The sequence below is a fragment of the Brachyistius frenatus genome, unplaced genomic scaffold (assembly GCF_029030835.1).
Source record: "Brachyistius frenatus isolate BFR_SWC_R1_liver_20210118 unplaced genomic scaffold, ASM2903083v1 Contig_196, whole genome shotgun sequence".
NCBI lineage: Eukaryota > Metazoa > Chordata > Actinopteri > Embiotocidae > Brachyistius > Brachyistius frenatus.
In genome coordinates this window covers 540,480-567,605 of record NW_027210795.1, presented here as the reverse complement: position 1 = coordinate 567,605, position 27,126 = coordinate 540,480, and the positions used below count along the sequence as shown (strand labels likewise).

Here is a 27,126-nt window from a genome sequence, read left to right as displayed (position 1 = left end):
GTGCCGGACTATTTCTTGGCAGGAAGAGGTGACTTTCTGGAGTTTTCGTCATCATCGTGTGGTTGCCAGGCAACCAGTGGATACTCGGGGAAGTCACTGCTCCCGGCCAAGAAATAGTCTGGCACATCACCGTACAACCGCATCTCGCTCTGGCTTCCAATCCAACACACGAGACTTATCGGCCTTCTCATCGTTGTAACTCTCAGCAAGAAAGAAAATTGCTTTTTATTTTAGGAATCTTTTATTTCTGAAGGACCGATATCTTGCGGTCAGTTCTCCGCCAAGCAGTGCACGAACATCCACTTACGCATTTTTTTTTTTCCTGTATTGCAGCAACCTGCCCACCTCCCTTTTTACATTTAACAGACTTCTCTGCAGCCTCTGAAGGATCGTGACACAGGCCAGTTTCACTTCGAGAATGTGTCACTTTCTTGGGAATGAATGTTCTGTCCTATGATACTGACCTCAACAATGTTTTCCCAACTTAATCTCTTGTTGTTGCTGTTTCACAATGTGCTTATGTAAAAGATATCTAGAAGAGTCTGCAGACCTTGCACTGCTTGTTTATGCTCTCTGAGGTGACATGCTACCGCTGGGTGACCCACATTGAGCCAGACTGTTGCGGTCTGCGTGAGTTTTGTAACAAGGTCCTCAGCCTGTAGAACATCTGTCCGTCCAAATAGTCTGTTTTTCCTGTCCCTTGGGGGACGATGGCATAATGGTGTGAGTGTATTCGCAGGTCTGTGCGGCGGCGCTTTCTCCCGTCGTTGTGTTATTTAGAAGCCACATGGCGGCTTCGCAACGTCCAATCCAGTCATCCTTCTCGCTGCCACTCCTGCGCTGCTTCGCCGTGGCTCCGTTACACAATGTCCAGCTGCGCAGCGAAGTGGTGCGGTGGGAGACATCTGCTCCTCTCCTCCTGCAAAATCCCCTCATCACATGGTTTTGTTTATGCGTAGCCTTTTTCAATATCCCAGAAATAATTTTTTTTTTTTTAAAAGCAGCCCTGAAACAGACAAACTCGGTCCAAATGACAACAGAGGAAATACAATTACAGGAAACGCATTCACCACCAACCCTGCTCTAAGCCCACAGTGGCTTGGGCTGCATGCGAACCAGGCTGGGAGGATGAGTCTGTTGTACGCGCTGTCATATCAGTAATTACAGAGGAAGCTTGGAATCTCCACAGTCTCTTCTTCCTCCCATGTTGTCCTCACGTTGCTGCTGTCATGTCGGTGTTTGCAAACAGTATCTGGAATCTGTGCGGTCGCAGGACGAGGAAGCACCAGCATCTTTTGATCTCCACTGCGGAGGTGGAAGCACAGTCATGTGTGAGGCAGCAGGTCTGGTAAGAGTTTGGCTGTGAGCTCGCTGGCAAAGTTTCTGGTTTGCGGGTTAGTGATCCGGGCCGGCCTCAGACGTGCGCTGGCAGACCTGAAAGCTGGAGTGAAACCACCCAACGTTTTTTGGCTCTCGCAGGCAGACTCCTGCTCTCTATCCGCCTGCGATGCTCGAGCCTCCTCGAGGAGCATGCGGCATCGCTGGAAGGTGCCACAGAGCTGCAAAGGGCCCCACAACAACAGCCTGTTTTACACTTTGTGTTTTAAGTTGTGTCTAATTTCATGGATGCATGGGTTAAATTTTGATTTGTTTGGACATTTTCTTTTATTAATAAGTACACAATTCCACAATTTAATCACAAACGTATAATAACATCTTTACACAGTGCTAACAGTCTTTTCTTAGGACAGTGGACAGTGAGAACTGGCTGCTGCTGTATGATATATACAATCAAACTACTGCGATCCCTAAACTTGTTTACCAGTAATGAACAGCAACATTATTTGCAAAGGATTTTATAAAATCTCTGGAATGTGGTTTTGTTTGGTGGCCTAGCATCTATTGGAGTTAATCTGAAACCATGTGCAAGGGATCATCTCAATTTTAAAACTTAGATTTTACTTGACAAATGGCTGAGTTTATAGCTGTCATTAAGTCATATGTAAAAAAAAAAAAAAGAAAGAAAAAAGGAACATTAGATAAGGTGACAAAGCTTTTCAGCACAATTCACTGGTCCTTTTAAAGGCTTAAGTGTCACTTGTTAAATCAGTCAGTCCGTCTCCTTGTGGAGACACCAGACCAGCGTCTGTCCCACACCCGTCATCGTGACCACGCGGAAGCCCAGCTTGTCCAGCTTGTCCAGCACCAGGCGAGGCGGCTCGTCCACATGGTACTCAGAACTGAAACGAGCATAAACACAAAGTAAACCTGCCGTCCGCAGATGTGGGATTTCTCTGTCTTTCAGTAAACTTTGCTTGGAGAGTAGAATGCTGTTAATTGTTCACTGTTGCTTGTTCACTTCCTTCCACACCTCGGTTCATTTCCCAGCAGCATTTGAATCAGAATGCCAATGACAACACTTCCCCGATCTGTATTCCATCACCTTGAATGGTTTATTCTAAATCTGCAAAGCAGCAGCCTTCCCCAAACACACTGGAGGGTTTCCCCCTCTCCCCCCCTACCTCCCTCCATGTGACCTGATCTCAGCTCTGTTGTCAATGTGTACATGTTAACTGCCAAAAAGAAAACAAAACCGGTTTTAAGTGCCTAAATATGGAAATCTGGCCCAGCGTGTGCACATTTACAGTTTACCTGAGAATTGATTCTCCGTGTGTGTGGAGCTCAACATCGGAGAAGTGCCATAAAAGTTTAGAGGTGGTGCTGGAGATCGGTGGAGTTTTTACAAAAGTGATAGAAAGTCAACCTACGAGGGACTTTTGAGTCTCTGTGTTTTTGTGGACAAAGGCTGGGCTGAAACAATTCCTCCAAATCTTAATCCAAGCTACTTTTTAAATGCTCAGGTGTTGCCAAAATTGGACCAGTTGTCTGCCACATTTAAATGATCCCCCCCATCCACAACAATAAGTGACCCTTCCTATTTTCAGTACTCACAAATTGTTTCCCAGCATGGTTGTTTTCCGTGCTCCGAGGTAATTCATGACAGCTGGATCAGAGAATTCATCTCCCACATTTGTTGGACCATTTTCCTGAAAGACAGCATATAAATACATACAGTTTATGTTTGATCTAGATGTGTTGAAGCTTTGCTAAAAGAATAGAGGTAGCCTAGTTATTGGTGCAGCTCTGGCTGCATTATCACCGGCTACACCTGCAGCCCTGTGGCAGGTGCGGATCATAATCTCTAATATCTGGACAGACTAAAAATAGATGATCTAATACTCAGAGGATATAGAATTAGGCTGCTGGAGTCGTGCAGACAACAACATGAACATGCGCAAAGGGAGGCCAACAACTGGGCAACATGTGTTTTTAATTTAGGGGAAAAAAACACAACATACTCACGCTTCTTCCTCCGATTGTAGCCTTAACTTTTTTTTTTATTACATTTTTTTTTACAGCATGCAGAATATTACAGCTCTTTGCGTAACTATAATTTGCAAGTGACGACCTTGATTGACTAGTAGTATAAATAAACTCCTCAATCTGCAACTGGAGCGCGCCTTCCCCAAAAAAGCATGACACGAGTCATTTACAGATGCGAGATACACACCAGTCGGATCTGCGTGCTGATGAGCATGTAAGGCATCCCTGCTCCCCGGCGTCGGTGCTTTATTCTCCCGGGAACGGCTGCAGAGGTCTCCACGGACGCGACAGTGTCCTCTCCAATTTGCGCTGACAGCTCTTTGCGGAATGCGGAAACACCCACCGCGACGGACCAATCAGAGCGCTGCTCTCAGCATCTGTCAACAGTGCTGCCTGCTCTGCAGAGTCTTGCTCAACTGTGATCAGTGGTTTGTTGACATGAGAAATTTTGGCCGACGTGCCTGTGCCAGAGGAAATGGTTTTTTTTATTGCCGACATAGTTTATTAGTTAGTTTAATTAAGCATTTTTTTTAAAAATAATAAGTTAAATATGATTTGTGATTACAACTACACTTTAATTAGCAAGACATCTGAAGGATGCAAATGTATAAATCACATTACAGCCATAATATTTGTATAAAAACAAACAAACAGTCGAACAGACTTGAGCAATAAAAACACATAGCATCAAGATTCAGTTAACAAAGCACTAAAATAAATATGAAGTAGTGGTTAGTATTTGTAGTATGCATGTTCCTGTTATTCCAGGCCGCGAAGGGTACTTATATTGCAAAGAAAAAAAAAAAATTAAGCTTTACATTTGAGCATCTTGTCCACAAGGAGTAGTAAGCTTGCTGTTTAAAAACAAGGATATATGTGTGCCTGCATGTGTTACACTAAACCTACGCTGTCTGGAACTCTGTCCGTCCCAGAGATTTATTAATTTCCTCCTCAGTGCAGTAATAATAATTTTGGATCAGTCTTGTGACTGAGAGGGAAATGAAAGACACAGACCAACGGCAAACAACAATGGTGGGGACTCTGATAAAATCAGTAATATGAATGTGGATGCCAGAGGAGCCCGATGGACATTCGGTTATAGGCTTCCCATGCGAAGCTCAGTGGGAAGGGTCATTTAAAGCCTGCTCACTGCTTAATATTGTGATGGTTGGCAGACAGCTCATACTGTGCTGCAATCAGCTTTGAAGACTTTATTCTAACCAAAGTTGTTTACCATGAAATCAAATGTTTGATGCAGCTCTAGCATTCTGCAGTGTGAATATTGTTTACTATCAGATGAGTGTGTTATTACCTCCCTCTGAACTCATCCCGAGCCTGTAATCTGCAGCCCCTTCAATCAGGTGCTTTGGTGAGGAGTGCTGAGAAGATTGCCCCCTACTGGTTTGTGAGATCAGTATCATTCAGTTTGTGTTGTTTTGTCTCTTTGTTTTTGCCACCATCTCAACCACAAGCTGAGATGTATAATTAAATCAATAAAGGGTGTGACGGAGCATTGAGACACGCATAGATGATCACGCACACATTCACGCTCCATACAGATTACTACGTCGGCACCTGGGAAACTTCAGTTATTTGTCCTGACAGTAAAGTATCGAGGCTGCACACTTGGTAATTCGAGCATAACTTTACACCGCTGGTCACTTCCTGTAGGTCGACTCTCCTCTCAGCCTGTTTCCCGGCGCGTCCCGTTCAAACCGAGGCGGAGGCCAATCAGCTGTTTAATACGCCTCCAGCTGTGCGTAGTTGTGTCATCAGTATGTGACGTCGCCCCGTTTATTTAAAATACTATTTTTAATCATAAAAGACAGGTTTATCTGTGAGCTATTTGTTGGGCTCAATGATTTCTGCAGGAAGCAGACAAATGCACAATAAATTGCAGCATCACTGCCTACGACTACTCCATGGTTTGTGTTATCTGAGGGCCGAAGTTGAACCCTGTCACAAACGGTGTCACAGTGATTTCATCTTTGGAAAACAGCCTCTTGTTGATTGACGAGTCAATGTTTTCCCATCAGATGAATGAACTTCAGTCTGTGATGTAAAAAAAGAAAAGGTCTTCCTGGAATGTGTTTTCTCATGTTTTATCTGTCTCTGTTAACCTGAGACCCACACTGCAGCAAAGAAAACAGGAAGGTAGCCGAGACCCCAAAAACAAACCGGGGAACCCCCCTCCTGCTAAAAAAACCACTCTCTCTCCAAGCATGCTCCTTCCCGAGCCACTTCCTGTGCTCCTGCCGTGTCTTCCCGCCCCGGCTCATCTGCTGCTGGTTATTAGAGTGCAGGGTCGCCTCTTCTGTGAACTGTGGTGACAGCGGATCACATCCCTGGTGGGCCACAGGAAGCAGTTTGATCTTTTCATGAGGCCTTTGCCTTCAACCTCTCAGCTAAAGTGTGAGTGCCCGTGTCAGGAACACTTGCATTTAGTCGTGTCCTTAAAGTAGCATCTGCAACTTAAGACAACACATGGATGTATTGCTTCTTGCCTCTAATCATAAATAACGATGGTTTATCAAGCAAAAAAGGATTATTATTTAATTATCATTGGTGCTTGTTCTATTGCAGCACCTGACCGCCTGCAAGCCGTAACCTCGTCAATAAAACTGGTTTTGTACAAAGGAAAGTGAAAAACATTCACTGCTCCACGCAGGCAACCTTTCTAACATGTGCTATTTAAAACTGAAACAATCATCCTGAAAAAAAAAAAGAACAATGTCTTGTAATGTCTAATTCCCAGCGTGTCCGCCGTCGCCCACACAACATCAAGCTTCCTATGATAAATGTGTTTGACGGATTTACTTGCTGTGAATATGCGTGGGTGAAGACCTGCACTGAAAGGTTGCGCTGCTAAAGCCATCGCTTTAAATCACCGAGTGGGAACTGAATAGGAACGAACTATCCAGCAGGCAGTGTGTGTATGTGATGATTTACTGGAGGTGTACGGTGGGGCGATATTTCCAAGAACCGGCCGAGGGAGAGCAGAGACAACAGGCAGCTCTCTGACGGATTGGGTGTTAAGGTTATACACCACATAGGTTTACGTGTGTTTAATTGTGATGAATCGCTGTATTTTTCCGCCCTGTGTTTCTTCTTTGGACTTTTATACTTGTGAATATATACTTGTGTCAGTCCGCATCTGCCTGTGCAGCCCGGTTCCCTTTTGAGGAGCTTCGCGGCCCCCTCCTCTGCAAGGAGATACATCGCTGACCTCCTTTTCTTTCGCTGTTTTCCAGGTTACACCCTGCATCTTACATAAAGTGTCTCCGAGCGGCGCGGATATTACCCAGCAGCCTCAGCAAGGTTCAATTCTCCTTTTCCTCCTCCTCCCTTTTCACCTCACCTCACCTCACCTCACCTCACCGCCTACTTTCTCATGCTGCGCTCACTGATGGATGACACTGCCGGGTTTAGGAATTACACAACACATCATAGCTGCGCGAATCACCGTGAAACATTTTGAGTGCTGTCACCAGCTTGACATTTTGTTGAGAAACACCAGGATGCGGTTTCGGCGGTTGTGCAGACTGGAGAGGAGGTTTGTTTAGGGAGACTTTCTCTCAGTGATTAAGAATAATGTCATCAGATATTCGGGACAACATTTTCTCACACACTGTCGTTTCTCTCATCACCTCGGTTCAGAGCTAGATTTGGTGCGAGGAGGATTTGGGTTACCACAAGGAGGATTGGTTGGACAATTAGTAACAGGAAACAACATGATGTGTTGTAAACAGAGGAGAGATTTAAGAGGGCTTGAACACATTAGCCATGAAGCCCAGTTTTTTTGGTTTCTTGTGTTGAACTATTAAGTTTCTCTGGAGATGCTTTAAAAAAAAAAAAAAAGACAGAACAATCTTTCTCTTTGTTAAATATGAATTATATTTGACCAAGAAGTTATCTCAGATCATCCAGAAGGTGCCAGGAACAGCTATCTGAGACGTCGGGATTTCTTAGCAAATCAGTGGCTACAAACCTATAATTGAAAAATCAGATGCATCTTTACACTATTTACGTTTTCCACAATACGACTCAATAAATTATACTGTGAACGATTTGTAAGTGAAGCCTCATTTCCCTGCACGGCGTTGGTTCTTATTCCACAGCCGTAGCATAAACTTTTATATTTATAATCTTACTGCAAACAGTTTGTTCTGATCACACATGAATTGAAAAGGAATATTAATGTGACTGCTTGCCTGGTGTTTGGATGTCACATCATTTTCTAAAGTCCTGACCCGGCTCAGGTTGTCAGCTCGTTTACCATGACAACATGTTGACATCTCTGGAAAGCATAAGAGAGTGAAGAGAGAGATGGATAATCGAAGAGAGAGAGAGGAATGACAACATGGATGCACACCGCCGGGACTGAGTCTGATCCTGATTCTCATCAGGCCTGTGGTTATTATCGTGCTTTTTATTAGATGTTGTTTATGAACAAGTCCAGCAGAGGGAAATCTGCTCGGTGTATCGTCGCAGCTTCTCCACACGTGGAACGGCTTCTGTGACGGGGTTCAACCCTCAGATAACACAAAACATGGCGGAGTCGTACGCAAACATGGTGAAATTTATTGTGCTCGTCTCCCAGACGTGCAGATCGGTGGCAAAAATGTATTTACAAGTAGAAAAAGGTACCAACAAACAAACAAAAACAAAAAAATTCGAAACCAAAAAGGTACAAAAGTCAACAGCGTCTCAACATATTATCTGTTACCTGCCTAAAAACCTGTCTTTTATGATTCACAATCGTGTACTGATGACGTCACAAAACTGCGCACCGCTACAGGTGCATTAAACAGCTGATTGGCCCCTGTGCCTCGGTTTGAACGGGACGCAACCGGGAACCGGTCGGAGAGGAGAGTCGACCGGCAGTAAGTGACCGGCGGTGGGAAGTTTATGCTCGAAACTACCAAGTGTTGCAGCCTCGATGATTTACTGGCAAATAAATGTGACGTTTCCGACGTAGTGATCTGTACGGAGTGTGAATGAACCGAGGGGGTGTCGCGCGGTCAGCGACGTTGCGGCTCCGTCACGGCTCCTCTTTCCCGTCATTGTACGTCGAGCCTCCTGGTTCACATGGTTCAAACTTAGCAGCTGTGTAATGCGGAGTGACGACAGCGGTCAGATCTTCTTCATCCATTCAGTTGATGACTTCGAGTTATCACTTGTTGCCATGGTTACTTTGTTTATAATAATGGTAAATTTGTGTCTGTAATTTATTGCAATTCTTAACCTTGTGTGGGCTGCACAATTCAAAGTCAGACAGGATTTTTGCATTCAAAAAAATAAATAAAAAAATTGTCAGATCCTTCAAATGACGAACGCTCTGCTAAATATCAGGTTGGGAAAGAACGACATAATCAGAATATCTAAGATAGTCTTTAATATCGCAGCCCGATCACATGAAAGTGAAACTTAAATAGCCGCGGCCTCCGAAGGAGGAAAGAGAGCGGCGCACGATGAGAGTCAAATATGTGACAATGATGTCACGGTAGTACCGGGTCTAATGGAGGCCACATGTCTGACGGGGTTCCCTTCATGTCCTGCATCATTCACAGGACATCTTCAGCCAGAGGAGGAGACTGTAAAAACAGGTGACTCAAACAAATAACCCTCCAAAAACTGTCAACACAAACACCAGACACATCCGTAAATGGAAGATCTGAAACGAGCAGTAAAAAGAATCTTCGCAAGACATCACTTCAGAGGAGGAAAACAATAAATTCCCATCTGGCGCTGTGATTTTTATCGTCTTGTTGTGACAGATAACGAGTACATTATCATTTTGAGGGTCTGAGTCCATTAAGAGCGAGCATCCGGAATCGGACCGTTCAACACGATATCTGGGTTTTGAGGGTTCGACTGCCTTTCATGAGTAACTCGGTGGAAATAATTGGAAGCACACGTATGTACTCTCACACACACACGAACGAGCTCTTATGGTTTTACATGATGATGGATGAAGCTGAGGGCCGAAAGTCACATTCTTAAATGCAGTGTGGTCGGGATGGTTTCTGGCTTCTCAGGCCGACAGCTCACTGACACTTATCTAATTCATACTTTTCTGCGATATTACAAGTTTCAGCTGAAGCGAGAGGTCACAGGAGACACACGGACACCCACACTGCTGCACACACACACACACACACACACACACACACACACACACACACGCACACACACGTATTTTGTCTGCCATCGATATCTCTGAGCCGTCGTGGTTGAGTCACGAGGCTTAACGTGTAATCCAGGCCTCTCTGTCTTATCTTTGGTTGTTCCCGTCTTCCTCCTTCGTCCCACCTTCAACCGCTTCGAGGAAATGTCAGCTTTATCTCCGACACTCCTCTTTTTAAACCACAAATGCATTCCACGTAAGTCCCATCCTCTCCTATCGTTTACCAGCAACTCGTGTTGGTGGGGTCACGTTAGGATGCACACAGAATAATAAAGCGCACGGCATGTTGTATTCTGACACATTTTTTTTTATAGATATATGATATATAGATATACAGTCCAGTATCACACCGATGCTGGTAATACACCTGTCGGCCTATTGGAGGACGGCAGGTGGTATGAAAAGACAGCTCATACTAGCCGAAGCTGAAATAAAATGACCTTTTCTACCCGAATCGTGATCTTCTCAACAAATGTTGTTTTTTAAGGTGCCGTCCTTTTCACACCGAGGTGAAGCCCGATGCGTTGACGGACAGGTGTAATGAGGCGTTGGTGTGACACCAGGTGTTTATCACGTAATGTGTGAGTGAACAAGCGGGTGATTTTGGAAACAGACAGCTCAGAGATTTCCTTTGCTGGAATAATAGCAGAGTTAAAACATCTGGCTGTAAGAAATTCATTGTTTTATTAAGATTGTGGTCTAATATTGAAGACTATGCATAATCATGAGTGGGTTATTCATCAATTTAGACAGTAGCTCAGTGGATAAGCGCAGCTGTTCTGATCCCCAGCGTCCGGGCGGAGAAGAGACGCATCACAGAGGTAAAAAAAAAAGCTCTGCGATTTTGGACATCTTGACTTTCGTTGGAACGCAGTATAATATCTGAGATTCTGTTCAGTCACTTTCTGTGCTGTTACACTTTAGATTATTCATTATTCAAAGCTATTCACTCGACGTGTACCTGCACCGTCGTCTTCCAGCGGCCTTTTCTTATTCCATTTTGGATCAAGCTGTGATTTGCTGATCTGTATGTACTTGTCTCGCCATTTGTGTTTTCCCAGTAGTGGCGGCGCTAAGACCGAACACTACAACAATTGTTCAAGATGTGTTCAAGATGACCTCAGAAAGATGAGTACATTGCGTTGTTCTCCTTCGTGCTGAGTTGTCCTGTGGTGTTCCAGGAAAGACGAGCTTGTCTGGGAGTTGTTGTGTCGTTGACTCGAAGCCACATAGGCTCCCCTTTCCCCCCTCGGTGTCCCTCCAGCTCCTTCCCTCCCACCTTCATTCCATCCTTCTTGAAGCTGCCTTCCATTCCTCTTCCTGCATCCATCCCTGCCATTTTACCCCCCCCCCCACCTCCTCCCTCTCTGCCCCTCCTATCATTACCTTCATGGGCTGCTTCCCATCTTCCCCCTTTGTCTCGGTGCACACTCCAAACGCACCAGCCTGGGGTGAGGAGCTGTTTCTTATTCCATATCAGAGTGAGCCCAACTGGGCCACTGCCTAATGAATCATTTCCTGCAAGATACGGTGAGAAAATCACTTTCAGAGTTTGGAGAGAGGAATCGATGCAGCATGAATCTCATATGCCCTCCTCTCTCTCTCTCTCTCTCTCTCTCTCTCTCTCTCTCTCTCTCTGTGGTGAAGCCAGGCTCAGTTTGTATACACGTGCTCATACAACCGCTCACACACGCACACAAACCAACACGCAGTGTCTCTCTGCTGTGTTCTTTATTTTACAGGCAGCTACTTAAGCTGCATGAAGCCGCAGGCCTGATTGAAATGGGTTTAGCCCGATGAACATATGGATATCAGATGTTGTGCCCTACGTCTCCGTGCGCTAGCTTCGCTGTCCTTTTTCCCTTCCACGAAAAAAACAAACTGCATATTTAATTATCCGAAAAATGCTCCTCGGTGTAAACATGTCCACCTTTGTGCACAGCTCACGGACGTTTTCAAGAGCGTTCCCAAAATGTCCACATCGCCGACCTGCACACACTCGCTCATTCACGGCCTGCTCTCTGTCACGTACCATCTCCCTCTGGGTTTCTGGACCTCCCTGCTGCTCAAGCTGTGTGACTTGGCAGTACACACACCGTTGCACAGAAAGCATCAGCCAGGAGGTCATCGAGTGTGTGTCTATACGAGGGGAGTCGAGAGATGCTGTCCGTGTAGTTTAATGTGTGTGTTCACATGAGAATGGATGCAGTTGTGTGTTGAACATGTTTTGTTTTATTCCCCCCTGAATGTTAAGCAGGTGGCTCCACATCCCAGTGCAACCAGACCCCGATCCCCCCCTCAGAGGAAACACTCCTACAAACTCCCAGGTTCCCTCCTGGCTTCTCAGATATTCATTTCTGCCCCGTAATGGCATTTGTCTCACCTTGTCTCACCTTGTCTCACCTTGTCTCATCCAGGACTATTTTTACTTCATGCGTGTTCGGTGTGCCCCCACTCCCCCCCGTTAAGTTCCCCCATTTACTCCCCCTTGTCCTCCTCGTACAACTCCATTAAACAGAGGTCTCTTGCAGCCGAGCGAAGGAATGAGCCAGAAAAAGAAACATGCCACATGGAAAGCTTTATCTGTTTCCTCCCAACACTTATCTAAAAGAGATGTCACAAGTTTATCCAGAGAACTGGGTATGAGTTGCTGCTCCCCTTCCCACATCAGTGACACTTAGATAAATTCATTTTCACCAAGATATGGTTCTGTTTTGTTATGCCACAAAATTCCCTTTAAAACACTAATGTCATATAATCACACAATAGTTTCATTGCGGGCTATTTGACCACATCTGATGGCATGTAAGACGGCTATCTGAGGGATTTTAAATTGCACAGAATATGGCAGCAAAACCCTTCGCCGGCCTTGTTGCCAGATTCTTGAAAACCACGCATATTTCTTTTGCTGCTTCGCCATTTTTATATTATCAAGGTGACAACCTGCCAAAGTGAAAAATGCCATGAACTTTTTTTTTCTTTGCTTTACCCTTTCCAATGAATTACTTCCTTGTTTCGTTTCCATACTCAGTCAATCAACATTTTTGGCTGCGTGGATTCTTGCATTGGCATCGAGCTGCTGTTCTGTTGAGCGTGTTTCTACATCCAGTACTAAATGTCCCTCGGCCGCCGTGGAACTCGATCAATCCGGCTCGGCCGTTTCCTCAGTGCGAGGGTCTCCCGTTTCCCATGCGGGTTATAGTTGGCGTACCGAGCGCCGAGGTCCGCCTACATCTGATTAGCACTCTGACAAATTAACACTCCGTGTTCTAAACAAATGTCGGCTTTATTTCCAATCACAGAACGGACGAGCAACGATTCGTGAATGTGTCGTGCTCGGGACGTCTGCTCTCATTTTTTTATTCAGATTCTTCGTTCTAGCCTGCTCCCCATTAAAGCTTTTGTTTTTTGGTGAATTCTCGAGAAAGATGCAAATTTAAAAAAGACGACATTATCTTTATCGTCAAAAGTGCTAAAGGTTTGGTGGTTTTCTCCGAACTGATGTCACCGTACCTGAATACTTTACTTCCTTGTACAAGTGCCATCGATATTAAGCAAATGTGTCCCATCTTTTGACGAAGACTGAGCACTGGCCTTCTCATTCCCTGATTACTGTCCACATAAAGTCAAGGATAATGAGGGATATCCTTTTTTGTGTACTATGTTACTCCAACTCAGCCACTAAATATTCCTAAATATTCTAAATTAAGTTTAAATAAACGATGTGAAAAAACTTTTCTGCATCTGAGACCCTATTTAATTATTTTTTAAAATCTTTTAAGTTTGTAGTTGCATTTGTTGTTGCCATGTTGTCTACAGTGTTTATAGTTGCTGTAATCATTGATTCATTTTGTACTTTCATATTTATCATGTCTCCAGAGATCTTGAAATGTATTATTTACTCCAAATTATCCTTCTTGAACTTTGATTTATGGGTTAGAAGATAGAGTGTTTCATTTAAGCTAAAATCATCAAATTATGCTTTTTCTTTTTTTTTTTTTAATAAGGCCTCCGGATGGTGGTTACCATCACTGTCGTGCTATTAAAACCACAGTGTGACCACACAAGCTTTATGAGCAGGGACATGGTCATCCACAAGTCACCACAGTCATTAGGAAAACAGATGCATTATGGGATGAAAGCTGGGGTCCAATGTTAGCAGCGGTTAGCTCATAAACACGATTGCAACATGTTGATTCTGTCTCAGCGTTTTTTTGGAGCTTCTATCTGTTTTATCTTTTAGGTCCACAGCAAACAAGTCAATTTAAATACATTAATAAATGCAGCTTTAATATTTTTTATATTTTCTATTGACTCGTACATGGTGGAGTCTAGCTTGGTATGAGATCCCAAAGTTTCTTCTCTCACGTACTGTTGAGTTTTCAAGTTGGTTGTACGGTAATACACCCGAATGCATTTTCCCATGTCATCTCGTGTACATGGTGGAACTGACTATGACTACGTTGCAGTTTTAAGTATATTTCTTTCCTCTAAAAAAAATCACCCGACGAGCAGAATCTGCACTACTTTTCTTGACTTGTGATAAATCAGCCCGTGATGACCCGCGTGTTGAACCGTCTCCTGGCGGTATGTTATGAAATGAGTAGTAGGTGTGATGTCAGCTCCAGGCCAGATGAAATGGGTGTCCTGGGATGTGAGCGATGGAATTTCGCTTGTTTTTTTTATGTAGTTTTTATGTTGCTGAGTGTGTAGCGACGAGAGTTTTGTCAGCTGGTCGGCCGTCCCTCTGCGCTCAGATGTCCAGGCTGGACCTGAAATACAGATGTGTCCATTACGTCAGTCAGCTTTCACGCATTCATACATTCAATTTGGTCTGCACCGATATTGCCGACCCACCGCAAGTGCAAAGACAGATGTCGAATCCTCATACATGTCTGTGAGCTGTACCCGCTAACCGCTTTATAGTTTGTCCTGGCTGCGTGATAGTTGTCAGATATGCAAGTGCTTTTAGATCTTTTATTAGAAACTTACTCCCTGTAAAAGTCTGTAAAATTTGCAGACATTAAAAGACATGATGCTGAACTAATTATAGGTTAGTCGTGGTGGCTAAGATCATTTAAAAGCAAAAGCAATGAAGCGTTGAGGTTGCAGGACGTCCAGTGTTCTCCTCACAGGACCATAATGACATTAATGTGATGTTTTTGTTCTTTTTAAATCCTTTTAATCATTAAATGTCCCCCTAAAAGACTAAAAGCATTATTCTCTAAAATTAGAAAGTCATATCATTATTTTGAAAAGGAGGCTGCTAAGGGGATAAAGGGATTGGAACAAAGTTATAAATAGACCTGGGTGAAGGTTGGGGTGAGTATTCGGCTAGCTCAGTGTTGCAGTTACAGTTTTTGCCGTTGGGTCACAGCATGAGCATCTGCCAATCACTGTCCATTTGTTTTACCCTCATCTCTGAACAGATATTAGCTGGTCCTCTCTTTTTTTTTGTTGTTCTTTTTTTTTAAAGGCTTGCTCTGTTTTGAAAGTCCAGGTACTCTACAGTCCATGTAATTCCCAATTTCCAACCTAACAGCAATAAACAACGAGCGCACATCGTAACCGATCTCAGAAAGCACACATGACCTCTCAAACGCAGGTCTGCATAAACTGTAGGTGGATTTCTCTCAGAACCAGAGGGGGAGGGGGGTATCTGGGGGAGGGGGGTGTGTAGCTGTTGGCTGCAGCTCCTGGCAGCTCTCTGACCACTGTGTTGTGGAGGGACTGTTGCTGAGACATGAGGGAGAGAAAGCAAGAGAGAGCAGAATGTCTTATTTTTGCTGGCAGTGTAGAGATGTGCTACCTTGGAGGCGGTTCTCTGCAGAGGCCTACATCTTAGTTCCTGGCAGCCGAGCTAGCGGGGGGGAGGGGAGAGAGGGGGTAAAAGGTGGGGGTGGTATGATGAGGGGGAGTCCGCTGCTGGTGGAGTCATCCAAAGTCCAGACTGGCTTAATGGGTTCTCCTCTGCTATACGATCCCAGTTTGGAGAATTGGAGCAGACACCCCGACTCTGGCTCGTGGACGGCGGCGGCGAGGTGTGAGATGAGGGGCGCTTGTTGGATACTTCTCGCGCTGCTAGTCACAGGTTGTCAAAACCAAACCCACCTGTGTGCGTGAACAGCAATCTGAGTCACCGGTGGTCATTCATACCAAAGCTCTCCCTTCCTCTGACTCATCAAATGGCACTTTTACACCTCTCAAGTGAGACTGCACTTGCAACCGGATGAGAGTGTTTTCCTTTAGATGCAAAGAGCTGCACTGGGCTTCGAACTTAATCCAAGCAAACGGATGATCAAACAGTCTTGATCATAAATTTGAATGTCAGTTGTGTCTTGGTTTAAGCAGCTACTTGGACTCCTCTAAATTTGTTTAGGTGTGACGTTTCTCACTCTTACCAGAGATACTTTTCCTTACTTTCATGAACAAAACCCTTTCTGTCTTTCACCACCACAGTAACGAGAGGAAATTCATAATTAACCCTTCAGCACAAAATTATGAATCCCAACCAAGTCATTTATCTTCATCTAAAGTAGTCGGGATCCGATATTTCTGATGTGATTCTACCAAGTAAAAGTTTGGGCAAGTGGGTACAATTTGCACGAAATGTAATTGTGTCTGAAAGCTGAACTGCAGCCCTGAGAGACCCCACAGCCGTGGTTCACGCAGAGGTAGCTCACTGCAGATGTGTTAACTCCTTCTGTGCCTGAACTGAATTATGTAATCAGCCGGAGCTTCTGCTGTGATGCAGGAGACTTTAGTGGTTTTAAATTATTTGAAGTTTTGTTGCATTGTAAACAAGAAAGCTGTATTTATTCCAAAAATATTTGATCACCACAGCGTTTTCAAAGTTCTTGGATTAGGATGATTGTCGGAGTACTGAAGTTGAGCAAGTCAAACCGACTATCTCCAAGTATGGCAAGCAAAGAAGAGAGCTGCGTGCTGAGCTTCATGCACCTGGATGTCTCAGGGTCTGGCACGGGCACCGCTGTCTTACATAATGCTATGAGATCACCCACCAAAAGATTTAATGCTGTAATACATATTTGTTGTCATCAGTCGCACTTGCATGACTTCACACTCCAGTAAACTCAGCCGCTTTCTCCACATATCCGATCAAGTGTGATCTCGAGACAATGTGCAGAAAATCCTCCTGTTTTTCCGCAAATCTAAAATATTGCCAACCCAAGACTTGGACAGCTCAGATTTGTTTCTCTCTGGATTGGCTGTGATGCCGCCGCTGTGTGAACACACTCTGCTGCTGTGTCCTCTCACTTCTTCCTTCTCTGGGACTGAACATGGCTCCTCGCGTTGGAGGAGGACAGGAAAAGCTTGCCAAGTCTTCTAATGCTGGCAGGCTGAGTAAACGGTGTCTCCGGAACCTTGTGTTAGCCCCTGCGTTTCCATAAGTACCCTTCATCCCCACTGTGTTTTTCTTCATGATCCACACCTCCACTCCAGCTCAAGCCGCTCTTCCGGCACCTCTCGTTCCGTCCCGAGCGGCCCCGTGCACCCGTGCAGATGCCTGCATGCTGCACGGAGTCACACACACCAGGGTCCTCCGGATGTATTGTCCTGCACACTAGCTCATAGTGTGATGAAAAAAAACAACCTCTCTGAGTTGAGGCATCAAGGCCCGCACATGTGACATCCTGTGGACATCTGTTTTCTGGGAACTGTTGGATGCTCGTCCAACTGAATATTAGTGACGCCTGTGTGTGTCCTTCAGAAATAGGCTGTCGATGTACGATTTAATCATTGGAGGCTGTTTGCCCCTGATGAAAATGTTATGCTTGATTTCCAGTTTCAGCAGGAACAAATGTTTATATAATATTTGACCCACTCACACTCAGAGTGGGAGAGCAGCTTCAGAGAGATGCCCAGGCAGATGGAGACAAACTGTCTGATGGGTGTTGAGCTCTCCTGCTCCACCGGTGGTGCTTTCTGATACCCGTATCTACCATACTATTTAAAGCGCCAGAGGAAGAGGAAGTATGTCGCAATACATAGTATCTGAAATGTAGTATGCTGGCCAGCATGCATGTCTGACTGTTCTGACCACCCTCAACCGCCTCCGTGGCAGAAGGAAGAAGAAAGAAGAAAGACGAAGAAGAAGAAGAAGAAGAAGAAGAACAAGAAGAACAAGAAGAAGAAGAAGAAGCAGAAGAAGCAGGAGGAGGAAGAGGAAGAGAGGAGAGAAGAAAAGTGCATACTCCATGCACCAGTACACACTTCCCGAGGGCAGCTGCAGTATATACTAAAAAGAAAAAGCATGCAATTTGGATCCCAGCTCACATTTGAACTGTTGTCATGACGACGTGTGAAGTCCAGGTAGTTCCTCCTGAGGATTTGTCAGCCGCATCAGGAAAGTGGTTTTGATCATTTATTTACATACGAGTCCTCAACCAACAAGGGCTGTTTGTCTAATCACAAGCAGCCGCCTTAAACATGTCAAAATGTGGAGTGAAGATCCTCTTACATTTTCTGTCTCAGCCAAAGTGCATCCTCATGAAATTGGCACAACACGAAGACAATGTGAAACTCGTTTAGGATAACAGGAACTGAAATATAACATCTCAAACTGTCAACGAGAATACGACTTCCAAGTCTTATTAGGAGCAACGTATTTTCAGTGGAGCGGTCGGCTCCCACAGACTGTCCTCCCCCCTCAGTGAGTGGGGAAACTCTGACAGGCAATCAGAGCCCACTACAAAAGGAGAATGTAAAAACAACTGAAAACGAATCTGTACAAACGCAAATAGCGTATTGCTAAATTGTTTTGGTCTGGCGTAAAGCGTTGCCAAGAAGAGGGCTCGAAGGGGGATGGCGTGAAAGCGAGGGATGGAAGGAGAGGAGAGAGCTGAATTATGGGAAGCTTGTTTGACACGGCAGCATGTAGAGATGGCTACTATATTATTTTGAACCCGAGTTCAACAGCTAGAATTTCCAACGCAGACACCGTCCATTTTTTTTTGGGGGGGGGGGGGGAGATTATGACAGACAGAAGGATCATTACTCTTCCTTCATCCACCATTGTGCACCGCGAATAATGGCAATTACACCAAGACAATGCAGCCTGGCTCTTCTGTTATGTTCCTGCTCTCTCAGGCTTACCAATGATTATAAGATATTACATATTCGTTGTGGATTCAGATGATTACCCCGGCTGCATGGTGCCAATACCAGTTTCAAACCACAGACGCAGACTGGAGGATTGGCACAGACCAAGGCGGTTCAGTTTGAGATTAACTAGTTATTGTCTGTTATACTTTATACGGCCAAAACTATATAAAAACACACTTTCTATTTTTTTACTTGTGCCTTTGGGCTAAGTCACTCAGTTAAAATTGATGGAAATCTTTATACTACAAGATGAATTGATGTTAGACCAAGATGCTTCCAAGTTTAAGACAAAAGGCGCTTTCCTTTCTCCTTTCTCCTTTCTCCTTTCTCCTTTCTCCTTTCTCCTTTCTCCTTTCTCCTTTCTCCTTTCTCCTTTCTCCTTTCCAATGCATAAAAAAAAAGTTCCAACATAATTTTTTTTCTTAGTTTGACAATGATGAACTTGACTTGCCTGCATCAAGCCCCCAACCTCAACCCCGTCCAAAACCCATCAGCTGCCTGCTTCCAAAGTCTTGTGGAGAGCCTTCCTGTAATGTGTTGGTGTGTGCATTCAAACTTATTTTGTTATTGCAGTTGTGGTTGGCTGTCACAATAATGTTGTTCTTTTTGGATTCAAGAAAAGTTGAAGGGTAGTTTTCATTTTGCTAAGTTCAATTCAAGCAAAAGTTTGACGTTTTGTATGCGTTGTGGTTAAAGAGTTTGAGGAGGTTAACTTTGCTTGTTGGAAACGGGGAAAACCCCCGTCGAACAGAGAATTCCCCCGAACAACCTTTTTAAAACAAACTGATTCATACAATATTTTTTTATTTGTTTCCTTGGTAAAATTTTTTTTTTTTTTTTAAATTGCAAATGTGTGTGTTTTGCTGCTTCTTGGCTCGGTGACTCCAGGTTGATAAAGTTTGGAAAGCAGTGGATGTCAAATGCTCTGGTATAGAACATGTTTTCAGAAAAGTGCACGATGCAACTGGCAGCACGCTGGAGCAGTATTTAACAGGAACACTGAGGCCGCAAGGCAAAAAGGTTCTGGTTGGCCGGGGTCTTTCTGTGTGGAGTTTATATGTCCTCTCTGTGGATGGATGGATGGACAGATGGATGGATGATGGACAGATGGATGGATGGACAGATGGATGGATGGATGGACAGATGGATGGATGATGGACGGATGGATGGATGGATAGATGGATGGATGGATGGATGGACGGACAGATGGATGTTTAGATAGATGGACGGCACACTGTGACTTCTTCTGTTGATGTCACGCCCCTTTCATACTAAACTATTTCCCATTTTATTTTTGTAGTTGTCAATCCGTGCTGTCACTGATTCTTTACTTCCTGCCTCTGTTTAGTTTCCCACCAGTTTCTACGACCATCTTTTCCCCGTTTATAAATCAGTCGCTCCGTTATATGCAGCTTTACTTTCCCACTTTGTTGCTGCCAGATTGTCTCATTGCTCCACCAACTCCTTGTGTGTCGTCAGCCTTTTGGACTTTGCCTGCTCTGTTTAACTCGCTGAGTGTCTTTTTAAGAACGAACCTTCACGTAAACGACTTGATTTTGAAGGCTCACCTGCTCTTGAGTCCAATTCCTGAGTGTCATTATTACAGTTGAAGCCTTTACTTTACGTTTCATGCCAATTTTTCTGGCAGGTCTAATTTGATGATGAGCTGTGATGCAAGTGAAGGAATATGTGTTTTGCCGAAAGGATGTAGTTAGACTTTGTCTCACTTTATTATTGTTTTTTTTTTCATCTACAGAGGAAAATTCATGGTATAAACACCTGTTTACAAATCTGTATCAATATCAAATCTTTGCAAATTGATGTACACTGATAACCTCTGACTGATGAGGTGGATAACACTGACTGAGTGGCAGATCAAAGTCAGTGAAAAGAAACAGAGAGAGAGAGAATGTGTTTGCTTTAATACAAATAAATTAATCTGTTTTTCCAATGTTATTTCCAACTACTCTCATTTGTTCTCTACAAAGACTTAAATTCATCATCATTCCTGTTTTAAACTAGTTTCAAGTAGCGCTTATCTCCACGTCCTCCATTTATCCTGATGTCTCTCCCCCTCATGCATGGGATATCACTCTGTTGGACATTTCCAAAGTTCTCATGTTACTTAAAGAAAATACACAGAGCAATAATCTGATTTATTTCCTCTCTTTTCAAAACAAATCAGATAATTCTGCTTCTCAGAGACACGTCTATGTGCCTCTTGAAGAGGTTTCAGTCTGGGTTGCACAACAGTGGTGCCAGTGGTTTGTTATCGTCGGCGCAGACACCGCTATCTCTGACGCTGCACAAGATTGATGGCCTCTTGAAGGTGCAGGACCTACAGAGAAGTAGCAGATACTCACTCTGACGGTCCACCAGGACGGATTCATCAGGAGATAAATGAGATCATGAGCTATTTGTAGGAGAAATACTATAGTAATCTAATTTGCTTTGTAGGTTTGGCAAATGAAGAGGGAGTTTTTCTGTTTGTTTCAGTGAACTCTTGCCAAGTCCTTTTGTACTTGACAGAAAGTAAGGACTATTTAGACACTGAAGAATGGGGAAAATTCAGCCCGTTAGCCTTTCTTACCATGTCACCTTGCTGCACAGGAAAAATGGGAAATGTTAACGCAAACCTCAGCCTTCGACATCAGCATGTCTCGGTGATGGAAAACTGCCGACTACAAGGTGCGAGGTGCAAGCTGTTGCCTCCACGCTCTCCTCCACAACCTCTCATTTCACCCCTGTGAACATCCCATTACAGCGCTTCCTTCGTTGGCAGTCAGTGTGGCCATTGAACATGAATCTTAGGAGACAGCGTTGCTCAGTTTCCATACCAAACAAAGTATGAGTGGCAGACTGTGATGTGAACTCCCATCCATGAACAAAAAAACACATGCTTAGCCATGTTCTCATACTGACCAACCCAGATCACTTCCTCCTGCACTTCCTAAAACTAATTGTTTGTTATATGGAAAGAAATGTGGCAAATGGAACAGCACATTGTGTTATTTTCTATCAAAGGTCCTCTCCTGGCCTCGGTTCCAAAACACCATCGTAGCACGGACAAAACAACAAGCACGAGCTGTCCCACCCTATAATAATGAGTTGGGTAATTGTTTATTGAAAAGGGTCACTTCACATGTCTTTATGATAGTTGTATTCCAAAGCACAGCGAAGCGTCACTAGTTGTTAAACTCTGGCAATAATGTGTTAAAACACAGAGTCTATAGGAGGATACCGAACACGAAGGTGACACGACTTGATTATGATGTCAACTGGAACATTATTCTAAATCCTGCTCAGTGTTTATGTCGATGACACAATTCCACAGGAGGTTCAAAAGAATGGAAATATTTATTTTTTTGACCTCACAATGTGAACATCAAACAAAAACTCTGGAAAGTATTACATTGAATCAAAATGCAAATTACAAGTCTTTCCTGTTTTTTTGTTGTTGGACACAATTACATTCTTTACAAATAAATCCAGGATGAGAGTCTTTGAGAACATGGATTGGCCGTTTGAAAGGAGAGATCAGGATTATTTAGGCTATGAGTCTTTCATGAATATGATGCAGTGGAGGAGTGAAATGTGTTGAACTCGTGGTTATTTTACTTGTTGGAAATGTCACCTTTCTCTGGAGAAAATAAGGGGAAAGTTCCTTTCAATGAGCTTCTTTTTTCCCACAGGCTATTTCTACTTGTTATTCTAAGAGAAATATTTACCAGGTTACTGACATTCATTTAAATGATGAATGTTCTGCTCCGATGTTGGATGCTTTGGGTCATTTTGAATAACACGCAGTTTTTTATTTTGAATATAGCTGTGGTCAGTGTGCTCGTATTGCAGGTCACGCTATAGGAAACACTGGCTGAATGAGAATATGAGGCCTTTCCAAGAAGCTGCTCAGACACAACTTTCTGCTGCGTATCAGACGGTGATGGCAATAGATGAAAGAGGAGATTTTCTGAAGAGCTGCATTTGTCTGCTTCTAAGTAATCCCACCTCACTGTGGGTCATCTTCCAAACAGAGACTGCAATTTGCATGTCAAAGCTCCAGCAGCGAGGAGGTGGTTTTTTGAATACTTGTAGGAGGTCACTGTGTGGCTCGGTGTACGTGCAGAATGTGAACAACCTCAGAGCTGAAAAACAGCCTCTACACTTTTTTTGGTTTTACTTGAAGGAGTCAAACTCGGTGGCTCGGGGGCTGCGGAGTATGTGCGGGTGACTCGGGGTGAAAGGGAGTCTTTCAGCGAGACACATTTCATGGATGTTTTGGGAAGCAGCGATGGAAACGGGGGAGGTCAGGCGGCCCATTCCTTCCTCTGGGGTCCTTGCGGTGTCGGAGCAAAGAGAGAGATTGAGCGGAAAAGGAGCCTGTAGGAGTACAGAATGTCTTCGGCCTGCTCTGTATCAACCTGAGCCAAAACAAGTTTAACCACAGCGCCGCTCCTGCAAGTACGCAGGTAGACGCAAGACCACTCACCTAGGCGACGCTCCCACGGGACGGGGAAGGGCCAATAAAAGGAAGAGGGATGAAAACTCTAAACTGCTCGCCCACACTTAAACTAATATTTATGGACCATACTTATGTTGAACATTGGGTGGTTCTGGTTTTCCCAAAATAAGTGAAGTCAGTCGTGAGGAAGACTTGAGTTGTTGCAATAGATGCAAATCTCGTGTGATTGTCACTTTAAATCTTATGTCACCAAAGGTGATCCACACATTGATATCCAGGTGGGAGAGAATAATGGAAAGCTTAACTAACATGTCAGTCACTATTGCAAACACAGCTTTAATGGTCGTGACAGAAGAGCGCTGATCATTGCTTAGGTATGCGTTTTTATAACCATTTGGCAGCCAGCCGACAGAAGTTAAAACAGTTCAAATGTGAAATCAGCGAAATATAATAAAAGTACTTGTTCTGCAGAAATATGCCCCTCATGACTGATTACTTATGACATGATTAGATTGTTAATATTGCTGCATCAACATTAAAGCAGCATTTTACTGTTGCAACTGGCTGAACATTTAGCTGGAAAGGTAGTTTAGTACAAAGGTTCTCATGCTAAGGGTCGTGCAAAGTGTGTGTGTGTGTGTGTGTGTGTGTGTGTGTGTGTGTGTGTGTGTGTGTGTGTGTGTGTGTGTGTGTGTGTGTGTGTGTGTGTGTGTGTGTGTGTGTGTGAGGATCTGCTGCACAAATTTGTTTCCAATTTTGTGACTTTCCTCTAATAATGACAGTTTTTTTGGTTAAATATTGGATAATTAAACTACTTTAGACAAATAAACATGTAATTAAAAGACAGACAGAAGTTTTTCTCTCTAAAGCCAAACTTGCATTGTTTTCCTACGACGTAATGGGAGCTAACGTTGACTTGAATTTCAATGTGTTTGTTCAGGGAACAAAACAAAAAAAGGCACACCAGTCAAAAGCACACCGTGGTCCATGTTAAATATTGACGAGTGCAGCTTGTGGCTGCTTACTGTTGCCTGTACTGATTTACCAAGTTTGTTGGGTTTATAGAACACAAGCATGGGGGGGCCTGTAATCCTCATTAATCTTTCACAACAACACAGAGACCAGACATCAGGATCTATTATTATCTGTTTGACCTCTCCAGCCCCTAAAAGTCCCAACACTTTGACTGCTGCTGATACACCCCACCGAATCAGTTATGAGACAGTGCAAAATGTTTATTGTACATTGAAGGCTTCAGTCACATTGTAGAGCACAGACTGTTTTACACTGAATTATGTATTATAAAAACATTATTTAGCAATTGCATAGGCTATAGCTTATGATTCAGACAAAAATGTGGAATGGCTAAATTATCTTGCACAGTAATGTATTTTGTGTACTTAAGGATGACGACAGTATAATTTAATTAGTGGCTTGCACATGATCAGGATACATCAGGGTTATGAGTGATCTACGAGTACATGAATTGCACATGACTTGCACGCTGTATTTAGATGAAGCTCTTGCAAGAAAAAGTTCAGGACATACAAAGATAAATGAGTTTCTGGATGAATAATTGTTCAGTTGAAACCACACAGCTGGCACACAATTCCTCCGCATCAGCAAAAAAAACAAAAGACTTTGACAGAGATGTATTTATCACCACCAGTTTATATTGCAATTTAGCGTGACTGCCACTAAACACCCCTGTATAAATAACAACACATACTCAAGGTTTATGATGAATTGTGTTTTTTGGAACGACCACATCAAAGTTGTCTTGACGTCTTTTTTTTATATTTTATTTATATACATTTTTTTTTTCACTAAATCACAGCATTTTAGAGTTAAGGGGTAAAATGACTCACGCGCCTGATGACATTTACGAGGTGATTCTTTTTTAACACGTAAACTGATTAAATATTTTGTGTCAAAGTTAAAAATCAGAATTGAATTGATCATTGTCCATAATTAAAGCTTATTACATAAAGAAATTAAACTATAAATGCTTTTCTTTGAACACATACCTTATATTGCATTGCTGTTCTGTAATTGCAGAATCAAAGAGGCTTTTTACTGACTTTTAAGTAATTCTCCTCTGAGTTTGGCAGTGATCTTATGAGCTAAAGGCTTTAGTGTCAAACCGTAAGAATAGTTTAACGGGAAGTCCTCATCTGGGCATTTTTCAAAGCTACATTGGTGGAGTAGAATTGCAAAGAACAAAAATATCTCAACTTTGGCAATCTGGTCCCCGATGCATCTTCTCTTCCCCACTGAGAAGATCATAACGTTGTTGGTGAGGTCCTTGTCGAGGGAGCCGTTTTCATCCATGAAGCGTGAAGGGTCAAAGATGTGCGGGTCTCTCCACATGAGGGGGTCGTGGTTGACGGACCACTGATTGATGAAGACCACCGTGTCTTTGGGAATGTGGACACCGCTGACGGTAACGTCCGAGGTCGTGGAGTGGGGGATGGTGACGGGGACGAAGCTGGTGAAGCGCATGGTCTCGTAGATGAAGGCGTCCAGGTATGCCATATGTCTCCTGTCCTCGATGGACGGCAGCCTGTCTCGCCCCACCACCTTGTCGACGAGCTCGTGGAGTTTGTTTTGTATTTCGGGGTGTTTGGCCAGCAGAAGGACGATCCAGTGAAGAGCCGTGGAGACGGTATCCAGACCCGCGCCGATCAGATCGGCCACCGTGGCCTCCGTGTGACCTTTGCTGAGCTCGTTGTCGCCTTCAGCCTTGTTGATGACGCCGATAAAGGCATCGCTCATGTCCCTCGTTACCTCTGGGTCAAAGGTCTCTCTATGATCCTCCACTTTGCTCTTGACAAACAAAAAGAACTCCTGATTCAAGTGTTTAAAGTTTCTGAAGATACTGCGGACCGGATTGGGGAAAGACTGAAGCCATGGCATCACATCCACCAAGCTGCCAGCTCCCACTGTCTGTCCAAACTGATCTATCCTGTGCAACAAGGCTCTGAACTCAACGTCGTCGTGTCCGTAACGTTTTCCAAAGCACAAGGCACAAATCACATTGGCGGCAGCTACTGTCAGCTCGTGAGCAGGGTTGAAATACTGACCCTGAGTGCTGAGTTTTAGGACAATCTCAACTAGTTCTGTCGCTTCAGCCACAATTTGCTGCTCAAAAGCTTTTTTGGTGTGGCTGTTGGCAGATGAGAATGCTCTGATTGTTGTTTGAGCAATTTTCCTGTGCATCTTCCACTGTTTACTGTAATTTGTGAAAGTCATACTTTTCCCGTCTGCAATAAACTGAAAAGAGACGAAGTTTGGTCTGCCTGCAAACTCTGCGCTGTGCTGAATCAGAGCCTCACGTATCGCCCTGTCTCCATTCAGAACCACGACGTCACTGCAGCCAAGTCGTATCTGGTATACATTTCCATACTTTTTGGCGAGCTTGGCGAAGGTGATGTGAGGCATCTGGCCCAGCTGCATGGCGTTGCCCACCACGGGCCAGGCGAAGGGTCCCGGCAGCCTTCTCTTGAGCCGGAGGTTCCTAACCCACAGACAGGCTTCCAGGCAGAAGAGGAAAACAAAGGAGGCGACCAGAGCAGGATGGACTTGTCCGCTCCATTCTCTGATGATGCTGCTGCTCTTCACACCAAACTCTGCGTCCATTTGAGCCATTATGTTATCCGGCAGGTTGTCTTATCATCCACTAGTGCAGGTTTCACTTCACGTGGGAAAACATTTAAAATGCTTCCTCTTATTGGAGTCCTAGATCAAAATATAAAGGACGTTTTCTGGTCCCATATTAAAATCAAAATGACAAAATATCTAGAAGAATCAGGTCTGTGAGCAGTGTCACCCTCCCTCCTCGGCAGCTGGTGAGAAGTGCTCGATCAGGTTGAGCGGTTAGCGGTGGTGCAGCACGTCTTCAGATGACCACTTTAGAGGAATGCGGATTCAAGCCTTAACACTTCGCTTATATGTATCTCTATGGTGG

At 44.0% G+C, this 27,126-nt stretch overlaps 2 protein-coding genes and 1 pseudogene across 2 annotated transcripts in view; all 3 read right to left on the bottom strand.

The window, feature by feature from the left end:
* LOC138632847 (inverted formin-2-like) overlaps positions 1-27,126 on the bottom strand; it is a 103,991-nt gene that overhangs the window by 44,790 nt on the left and 32,075 nt on the right. The window lies entirely within an intron of this gene.
* Positions 206-3,738, bottom strand: gchfr (GTP cyclohydrolase I feedback regulator). Its single transcript, XM_069718683.1, has 3 exons — positions 3,572-3,738; positions 2,953-3,047; positions 206-2,240 (listed from the first exon to the last, which is right to left on the bottom strand). Exons 1-3 carry the CDS (start codon positions 3,605-3,607, stop codon positions 2,111-2,113), a joined length of 261 nt encoding a protein of 86 aa, XP_069574784.1. The 5' UTR covers positions 3,608-3,738; the 3' UTR covers positions 206-2,110.
* LOC138632839 (cytochrome P450 1B1 pseudogene) lies at positions 24,342-27,062 on the bottom strand (annotated as a pseudogene).